Source organism: Galeopterus variegatus, unplaced genomic scaffold (assembly GCF_000696425.1).
Source record: "Galeopterus variegatus unplaced genomic scaffold, G_variegatus-3.0.2 Scaffold1047, whole genome shotgun sequence".
Lineage (NCBI taxonomy): Eukaryota > Metazoa > Chordata > Mammalia > Dermoptera > Cynocephalidae > Galeopterus > Galeopterus variegatus.
Window position 1 is genome coordinate 256,714 of NW_007727158.1, and position 9,738 is coordinate 266,451.

At 55.8% G+C, this 9,738-nt stretch overlaps 1 protein-coding gene across 1 annotated transcript in view; it reads left to right on the forward strand.

Annotated features, from left to right (window-relative positions):
• Positions 1-9,738, forward strand: part of KLHL29 (kelch-like family member 29) — a 227,233-nt gene that overhangs the window by 206,994 nt on the left and 10,501 nt on the right. Inside the window, exons 6-10 of the mRNA XM_008574431.1 lie at positions 2,270-2,472; positions 3,724-3,983; positions 6,984-7,182; positions 7,326-7,508; positions 7,712-7,892. Coding sequence (XP_008572653.1) covers positions 2,270-2,472; positions 3,724-3,983; positions 6,984-7,182; positions 7,326-7,508; positions 7,712-7,892 — 1,026 coding nt within the window. The remainder of the gene's footprint in view (positions 1-2,269; positions 2,473-3,723; positions 3,984-6,983; positions 7,183-7,325; positions 7,509-7,711; positions 7,893-9,738) is intronic.

Below are 9,738 nucleotides of genomic sequence, written 5' to 3' on the forward strand. Positions count from 1 at the left end.
TGCAGGCACACTCGTCCCATCACACCCGTCCCTCAGGACCCTGGTCTGTTCGTGCCCAGTGTGTCCTCTCACTGGGTGAGTCTTGTTTACCAGGGTCACATGGGTTCCAGTGTGCATCCACGTGCATGTGCATGTGTGTGCACGTGCATCCTGAGGTCCCGCCCCAACCCCTTGCTGAGTTTGAGCTCCTCTGCCTGGGGACTCGTGGTAGACAGATGGGCTGGCCGGAGGCGGAGGTGGCAGTGACTGGGGCCTTGGGAGAAGTGAACAGCCCTGCTTTGGCCCCTGCAGCCGGCCCTGGCTGAGGCCCAGCGTGACCTGCACAGAGCAAGAAGGGAGTGAGGTGGGAAGGCCAGACAGTGGCACCTAGGAGCGAAGAGACAGGCAGCAAAGGCTTGGAGTAAGAGCTTGACCAGGTGGCCTGTGAGGGTTCAGGATTTCTGTGATTTCAAGTAATCACATAATGAACTATTTTTATACTTAACAAAGCTACCCAAGCATGGAAACCATCCCGATAGCAGGAGACTAGGTGTGTTAAGTCACTATAGCAATCACCACATGCATGTGTGGCTTTGGAGGGGCCTCTGCTCAGGGGCCTGCACCTTGCCCCTCAGTGTCTGGGCTCACCCAGAGCAGAAGGCCCCTCAGGGTCCCTGGTCAGATGAGTCATTCCGTGGGGAGGGACCCTGGACACTGGCTGGGGGAGCAGATCACATTGTCATAAACTGCTCTCTTCCCAGTCAGAGGTGTGTTTTAAAGGCCCTGGGAGGCCAGTGCCTAACCTGAGAGAATGCAGCTCTAATGGTGGGATTTCAGGTACTGTCGTGCATTGCAGAATCTCGTGGGAAGGGTATTTTCCATCCTCCTTCACGTGAAATCTCCATGGATCTTTCAACAACATCTAGTTCAATCCTCTTGTTTTGCAGATGAGGCTTAGGGCTGGAGAGGCCAAGGCTGCCCACCTGTTGGTCCAGAGCTGGAGCACCCAGGTCCCCTAGCCCCCCGCCACCCACACAGCAGGCAGCCTCTCTCCCTGTGGCCAGCCTACTCATTTGCTGGACACCTCTACAGCCCCCATGCCAGCCACAGGTGCACCCAAGGGACCAGTCACAAGAGTCTTGACCCCTGGCCTCTCAGAAATGAGTGGTTGGCCTGCAGAGGTCATTTCCCATCATGTGGCCGAGCCCAGCCCTGGGCAGGACCAGGCTCAGTACGGGAAGCAGGGCTGGCCAGAGCAGCCAGGACCGGGGGCCAAGCCTATGGCCTTTGTGAAACCTGCCTCCTGACCCTTAATGCTGCAGGTGTTTTTCCTCCTGGCGTCACTTCTGTATTGGTGTTATTTTGCCTCATCGTGTCTGTTTCCTTCCAGGTCCAGCTTTAGGGTGCGGCTGCCAGGCCTTAGGAGCCTTTGCAATGGTCTTATATTTCTGTAGACACCAGATATAAACATATTTATATATTTGTGTCCCTTCCCTGCTCCCCCAGTTCACAAGCCCGATGCACACTCTACACTCTACGCAGGCCACCCTCTGACCTCTGACCCCGTGTTCCATGTGGCAGGAGGGCCCCGCCCCGGGCCAGGTCCCAGGTCATGGCTGCTGGCTGTCTGTGGCGGAAGTCCTTGGTTGTTCCCTCTTCCCCTCCTCCCAGCTCTGACCATTCTGTCCGTCTATCTCGTCTTGTCCTCAGTTTCAAAGCAATGTCATGAAGGGCTTCTTTGCCATGCCTAAAAGGAAACAATATGTTTGGGGGAAGAGGTGAGGTTGGGGACGGGTTCCAGCAGCTGGGGGCCTCTGGTCTTTGGGGAGATCAGACAAAGTCTGGATTGGCTGGAATCATGGCCAGTTGGGAGCCTCCCATCCTGGGTCACACTGAGGAATCTGCCATCTGGGGCAGCCAGGCCTCAGTGGGCCATGTCGGTCTGGCTTGGTGGAGTCGCCAGGGCCAGCAGTGCACTGAAGCATATTGTTTCCCTTTGAGGTCAGTCCTGGTCCTCGTCCCCATCCATAGCTCATGCTTTTTGATTTGCATCTTTTTTTGCATGGACATGCCTAGTAGTGGTAAGCAGGGTTTTCTGTTCTTTGGGGCGTCTCTGGTCAGACTCTTCTCTTTCAGATCCCGTGTCAGGTCATTAGGTTCAGGTGTGTCATTGCTGTGTCCTAAAACAAAGGGCGTGTGACCAAGTTGTGCAGGGAGATCTAGCCCTGTGAGGAAGCGGCACAGCGGCCGCGGGGGTGGCAGGTGAGGACATGCTGGTCTCTGTGCCTAGGTCCGTGCAAGACGGCAGCCAGAGTGGCCGGGAGAAGCTGGAGCTCGTGCTGTCCAACCTGCAGGCTGACGTCCTGGAACTGCTCCTGGAGTTTGTCTACACAGGCTCCCTGGTCATCGACTCAGCCAATGCCAAGACTCTGCTGGAGGCAGCCAGCAAGTTCCAGTTCCACACCTTCTGCAAAGTCTGTGTGTCCTTTCTCGGTGAGCCCTGGGGCACATGTGTCACTGGGGGTAATAGTGCAGATGTGCGAAAAACTGAAAAAGCAAGGTCTAAAAGGGGAAGGCTGTGTGTGCACCCAGAAACACTCTAGGATGTGGCTGGGTTTGCAAAGCTGTCCTAAGGTGACTATTTGGATAACCATATGCAAAGGTCTTCTCCCACGGGCATGGACTGAAGGGGTCTCGGCGCACTTTCATGTAGGCAGGAGAGGTGCACTGTGCCCTGCACAGGTCTTGTGAGGACAACCCGGGCCATGAGGGCTGTACGAGTTTTCTGTTCTTGGGAAGAGTCTATGCCTGGCCTCATAGCCTGTTCTCTCAACCCTGAACAAAGCAGCCACAAACCTGTTTTCCCTTGCACATATTAACACCTGGACCACACCAGATGTCTGTACAGCCCTAGACATCTGGACTGTCCCTTGGATACCCAGACCTACTGCCCAGGATGAAGATCTGAGTGTCAGGAGCTCCCAGCAGGCCCCCTCCCAGGGTATAGTTTAGTGCTACTGGCCTGGGCGGGAGCAGGGAGAGTCACAAGGAACCCGTGGCCTGGGACATGGAGTGCAGAGAGAGAAACTTAGGGGCTGAGCCCAGAGGTGGGAGCAGACCCGGCAAAGATAGCTGGGGCCACTGAACAATCTAGAAGGGTCAGGAACCAAAGCAGCAGAGTTAGGCTCACAAACTGATGGGCTTCCTGGAACCCAGACCACCTAGGCTGGAAGAACCATCAGCCAGATCTCAAGAGAACTGGTCAGGCTGACCCCAGATCCTAGAGGGTCTCACTGGGTGAGGCTGAGGCCCGTGGAAGATGATGGGTGGGTATATGAGGGGTGCTACTGCTGGCATGACTTACAAAAGGGGTCTGTGACCTCAGACTGTCATGATAGGGAAGACACTATAAGCCTCAGTGTGATCCTCAGCCTCCACTACAGTGTGACCTCTGCCCCTGGCACAGGCCCAGGCTCTGAAGCCCAGGCCCCCTCCCCCACAGTCAGTGAGGAAGCTCCAAGCTGGGCCCTCACACCTCAAAGTCTCGGTCCTTCTGCCGGGACCTGCGGGAGCAGAGGGAGGCCACAGAGAGTCACATGAGGTGCAGCAGAGAACCCTGGAAATGGCTCTGAGCTCCAGGGACCCAGGAAGTGGGCTTGTGGGGACTCAGTGCTGGAGGCAGAGTCACAGGACATGGGCTCAGAGAGGGTCCTTGGGTCAGCAGTCCTGCACTCTCGCCCCCAGAGAAGCAGCTGACCGCCAGCAACTGCCTGGGGGTGCTGGCCATGGCCGAGGCCATGCAGTGCAGTGAGCTCTACCACATGGCCAAGGCCTTCGCGCTGCAGATCTTCCCCGAGGTGGCGGCCCAGGAGGAAATCCTCAGCATCTCCAAGGATGACTTCATCGCCTATGTCTCCAACGACAGCCTCAACACCAAGGCCGAAGAGCTGGTGTACGAGACAGTCATCAAGTGGATCAAGAAGGACCCTGTGTCCCGCGCACAGGTAGGGTCTGCCCCACCCCTGCCCCTTCTCCCTGGGCCTGGGGGCACCGGGCGGTGATGGGAGTGCAGCAAGGAGGAAGGGGGTGGGGCAGGCTGCAGGGGAGCGTGTGGCAGCCAACAGGCCTGGCAGGGAGGAGAAGGCTGGTCCTGTTCCCCTGGCAGCAGAGAGGTGAAGGGAGGACTTAGAGATGAGAAATCAGTCACCGGCAGATTCTCAAGGGCTGGCATTCCCCCTGAAGAGGACCCAGGCCAACCAAGACCTGGGTGGGCAGCACGAGGGCCCTACGGGTAGAAGTGGGTGCTTGAGCCAAGGTGCTCTAGGGCTCCCAGGAACCCAGCAGAAGGAGCCCCCACCCATGCTCCAGTTATTGAAGGGATGGAGAGCACCTGAGCACCTGGAGGGACCAAATGAAAATCATACTGGAGACGGGAAACCACTACACACATGATGGGAGACAGCAGAAGTCCCTCGGAGGGGACGGTGGGAGGAATCAGAGCCAGAGTACAAGTGAGGAAAGGAAGGGTGGCAGTATTCCCAGAGAGGCACCTGAGTCACAGGGAGCCACCGGTGCAGGTGCATGCACATCTCAGCAGGACCTCCCGACCAGAAAGCACAGGCTGGAGGCCCCACTCAGAATGCAATGGCCTGGGTTCTTACATGTGAGGAGCCCTGGAGTCAGTGAGGCTGCCCAGGTAGCTCTCAGGAGAGCTCAGAATCCACCCAGAGAGCAGCAAATGGGGACAGTGGCTCAGAAGTAAGGACCCAACCAGGAAGAGCAGGGTCAGGGAGGCAGGATCCCAGGATGAGCTGAGGCAGCTGAGTGACAGGTGAGCAGGGCTATCATGTTTTGGTGGGAGCAAGAAGGGACAAGAAAGAGGGATGGACCAGGTACCAGATCAATAGCACTGGGCCAACAGAGGATGCAGAGATGGCTCCCCAACCTGACCCAGCCACTGAGCCCAGGAGACGGGGGCCTCGGACTGATCAGGTGGGGCAGGAGCAAGATTTCTTTTCAGAGGAAAGACGTTAAGTTGCCCGAATTTGCTGCAACTCCCAAATCTATGTCTCCAGCCCAGAACTCCCTCCTGAGTGCCAGAGCTCTATCTTCAATTGAATACTGGACATTTCCAGCAGGATGTTCCCCAAATCTGTCTAATTCATCATGCTCTGGGCTGTCCAGTTAGCCTAGCTGGTCATCGCATGGCGCTGATAACAAAAGGTCCAGGGTTTGATCCCTGTGCCTGCCAGCTGCAAAAAAAAAAAAAAAGTGTGAAGTGTAGGCATGCCCAAAGCCTACACCTCTTCCTGTGTTCCTCGTTTCAGTCCCACCCGGTACCCAAGACAGAAGCCTGGATTACAGACACATCTCCCATATCCATGTGGCCGCACTGCTCTCATCTATGTCTCCTTCCTCCTGCTTAAGTGGATCCACTTCTCTCCCCCCGTTCAGACCTCTCTAATCTCTGCAGAATTTCTGCAGTGGTCTCTGTCCTAGTCTGTTTTGTGCTGCTGTAACAGAATGTCTGAGACTGGGTAATTGATAAAGAAAAGAAATTGCTTTCTTACAGTTCTGGAGGCTGGGAAGTCCAAGGCCAAGGGCCGGCATCTGCTGGGGGCCTTCTTGCTGCATCACGCCACCATGGAAGGCAGAAAGGCGAGAGAGCTCACAAGTGAACTCACTTTTATAACAAACCACTCCTGCGATGATGACATTAATCCATTCATGCGGGCACAGCCCTCATGGCCTAATCACCTCTTAATGGTCTCACTTCTTAATACTGTCACAATGGCAATTAAATTTCAACATGAGGTTTGGAGGGGACATTCAAACCACAGCAGTCTCCTAAGTGTTTTCCCTGCCTTCAGTCTTGCTCCATGAAAATCCATTTTCCACACTCCAGCCTGAGTGGTCTTTCTAAAGAGCAAATTTGGTCACCTCATTTCTCTGTTTATAACCTCTCATTAGTTCCCTCATCAGCACTGCAGGAAAAGCCTCACAGTCCTTGGCAAGCATGTCCTAAGGTCACCCGGGCCCTGGCCTCTGCTAACATCTCCAGTTTCATTTCTCCCTGTCTCATTGAGCTCCTCCCAACAAAAACCTTTTGCACTCAAGAAGAATAAAGCCCGTGCACTCTCCAAGTGCACCATTATCTTTCTCTCTCTGATGCCCCCACATGGGCTTTCAATGTACACCCTCCTCTCCTCAGGCCCAGCGGAAGTCTGTCCATCCTTGCATGCCTAGCTCAGACGTACCTGCTCTGAGAAGCCTGACCCACCACAACCCCTCACTAGACACCTTCTCTTGCCCCCTCATGCCTTTTATGTAACAGGACACCCCCCCCCATTAAACTGTGTACATCTTGAGATCAGAGACTGCACCACATTGGTCTTTGCATCTTAATAACGAGCTTACTGCGTGGCACACAGTGGCCATCAGTTACCCGCTGGATGAAACACAAGTGGAGTGAAGGGCAGTTTGCCAGACAGGAAGGAAATTCAAGTCAGGCCATGAAAAATGGCAGTGCAGGTTTCAGAGCCACTCTGAGGCCGTGGGACACCACTGAAGGAGGAGTTGGTGCTGGGGGGACGGGGGCTGTCACAGCTGGACTTGTAAGCTTGACAACTGCCATCTCCTTTAAGCGTTTCTGTGTCCTCCTACCTGTTCCTGGGTTCCTGCTGCACCACACCTCTTTGGGGACCATGCCCCCTCATTTCATCCCCCCTGGCAGCTTGGTACTCAGCAGGGGTCCACAACCTGGTGCAGTGCAGGAATGAGGTGCAAAGGGACGACTGGACCGTCCACCTGGGGTCAGCTGCCACCTGCCGGGCCTCCCCGGCCCACCCTCTGAGCACAACGTCTGCACTCCCAAGCCAAACACAGACTGGAATTGTCTATTTTTGTGCGGCCCCCCACCTCTTCTTTCCTTCCTCTCGCTGCAACTCTCCAGAGGTGGCTCCCTCTGCAGTCTGAGCAGGGTCTGTGTCTGCTTTGTCCTGCAGTACGCAGCTGAGCTCCTGGCGGTCGTGCGCCTCCCCTTCATCCACCCCAGCTACCTGCTCAACGTGGTTGACAATGAGGAGCTGATCAAGTCGTCAGAAGCATGTCGGGACCTGGTCAACGAGGCCAAACGCTACCATATGCTGCCCCACGCCCGCCAGGAGATGCAGACGCCCCGGACCCGGCCCCGCCTCTCAGCAGGTATTGGGAGACATGCCCCGAACTCCCCAAAGGCAGGTGTCATGGGGTCAGCCCATCTCTGGGTGGTTCCCCAGAGAGGTGCCAGGCGCAGATGCTGACAATATCAGGGTGAGTCCCAAGGGTGCCCATCCATGTCCCTGCAGGTGTGGCTGAGGTCATCGTTTTGGTTGGGGGCCGTCAGATGGTGGGGATGACCCAGCGCTCACTGGTGGCCGTCACCTGCTGGAACCCGCAGAACAACAAGTGGTACCCCTTGGCCTCGCTGCCTTTCTATGACCGCGAGTTCTTCAGTGTAGTGAGTGCCGGGGACAACATCTACCTCTCAGGTGAGGCCCCTCAGGGCTGGGGTGGGGACCGGGTACAGGCCTCCCCAGGGGACCTCTCCCCACATCAGGGCTGAGGAAGTCCAAGGCCCAGAAGTGTCTCCTTTGCAGGTGACGCCTTCTCCTTCTGACCCTGGGGCTGGGCCTGCCACCCTCGGGCCCTTGCTCACCCCGCCCGCTCTCCGCACCTCCCTCACTGCCTACAGGTGGGATGGAATCGGGGGTGACGCTGGCGGATGTCTGGTGCTACATGTCCCTGCTCGACAACTGGAACCTCGTCTCCAGGATGACAGTCCCCCGCTGTCGGCACAATAGCCTCGTCTACGATGGGAAGATTTACACCCTCGGGGGACTTGGCGTGGCGGGCAACGTGGACCACGTGGAGAGGTAACGAGTCCCCAGCCACAGCAGTGGCATCGGCCTCCATTCACCACAAGCTAAAGTCACATTCGTCCTCCTCCCCAGCCCCCACCCCATGGCGATGGTCCATTCCTACAGTGACATGAGACAGAAGCAGGCAGGATGACACCAGCCTCAGCCTTCCCCAGTCACTGAGAGGGGGTGCTCTCGTCCTGATATCCCAGTTAGGTGTCACGTAAGCTGGGGGCCCAAGACGGAATCATGGTGGGGCACAGGGTGAGCATGGCTAGGCTGACCAGGCAGGTGGGGAGCAGGATTTAGGACGAAGTCTGGAACCATCGGCCAAAATGTGGACTATGCTGGTGACTACACCAGGCACTCCCTTCCTCCCTCCATCCCACACACCCCAGATCTGTACACAGTGCAGGGCAGGGTCACTGCACACACACTAAGCAATTGCGGGGCATAGCCTGACCATCCCTCTAGAATTCTCCAAAAGAAAATATAAGCCAGGGGGCCCGAGACCTCTGTGTGTTAGCCTGCCCTCTGCTGGGAGGCCCAGGCCGTTGTGCAGGGTCAGGTGTGGACATGAGAGGTGCAGGCTGGCGGCAGGTGCTTCTCTGGGTGGAAATACAAAATCCTTTTCCTTAGAGCCAGGGAAACTGTTCTTGCAGAGCACAGACGCCTGGGGGGAGCTACGGAAAGAGCTCAGGGAGCTTCAAAAGTCGGCAAGAACGGAGGAGGCTCAGTCCTGCTATTAGAGAAACTAGTGCCCCAGAAAGTGACAAGCTAAGCTGACCCTGGCTCCAAAGTACAACCCAGAAGGTTACAGTTCAGATCACCAGAGCCCTTCTTCCCACGCCCTTCCTGCACCCACGTCATCAGCTGCCACCAGAAAGCACATCTTCCCATGTGACATCTTTTTGCCTGTGAAGCCACACATACCCCTCAATTTGTATTTTTTTTTTCCTCAGTGGCTAATTGGACACTTGACAAATGTTACAGAAAAGATGGTTTCAAAGTGAAATGTTCACTGAATGTTCATTGTGGGCTTTTGACTCCCCCAAGTGGAGCCCAGAGATGGCTCAGGAACAACATTTAATTGTCATATTGATTTGGAGATAATGAGGAATCCCTGTGTGATTACGAGGACATTAATACTGCTGTTGGACCTGGATCAGCGCTGATGCTGGTGGCCCTGGGTGTGACCCCTGCATGGCCATGTGTGCCCCGTGCCTTCCAGAAGCTCCAGCTTTCGGTCATTTGCCATCTGATAATAAACACATGAAAAAGGAGGCGTTTTCTATGTAGGAGTAAACTGAGCTAGATCCATCATCCCGTCTTGCTTTTGGCAGCTATTTTTAATCTCCTAAGATGCTGATTACTCATTTTGCAAACTTATACTTTTTTGATAAATACAGGAATTTGTTTGATAATCAAATGCACCAAGAGATGGAGACCAGCTCTGCTCCCCCAGGGTCCTGGAGCAGTTCTCCCAGGCCCAGGGGTTGCCCCCATCAGCTTTCCCTGGGGGCTAGGCCTTCCCACTGGCTGGGAAACATCAGCTCCAGCACAGTGTGAGCAAGACCACCGGGGAACCCCAGTAGATGGGGGAGCATCCAGAATAGCAGGGTGTCCTGAGGGGCCCTGAGCCCTTCCTCAGCCCACTAGGATGTTAGCAGTCCTTGCAGGGACAGGATGCAGACTTGAAGACCCCTGAGTGGTGTGCATGCAAGTAGGGGAGAGGGTACAGGGGACGGGACGCTCACTGCTTCTCAAGGCGCCTAGCTGGGGTCCCTTTAGGTAGGTCCATTTCTGTGTCACATGGTGGCAAGATGAGAATTCAGGGTGACAGGAAGGTCAGGGTAATGGG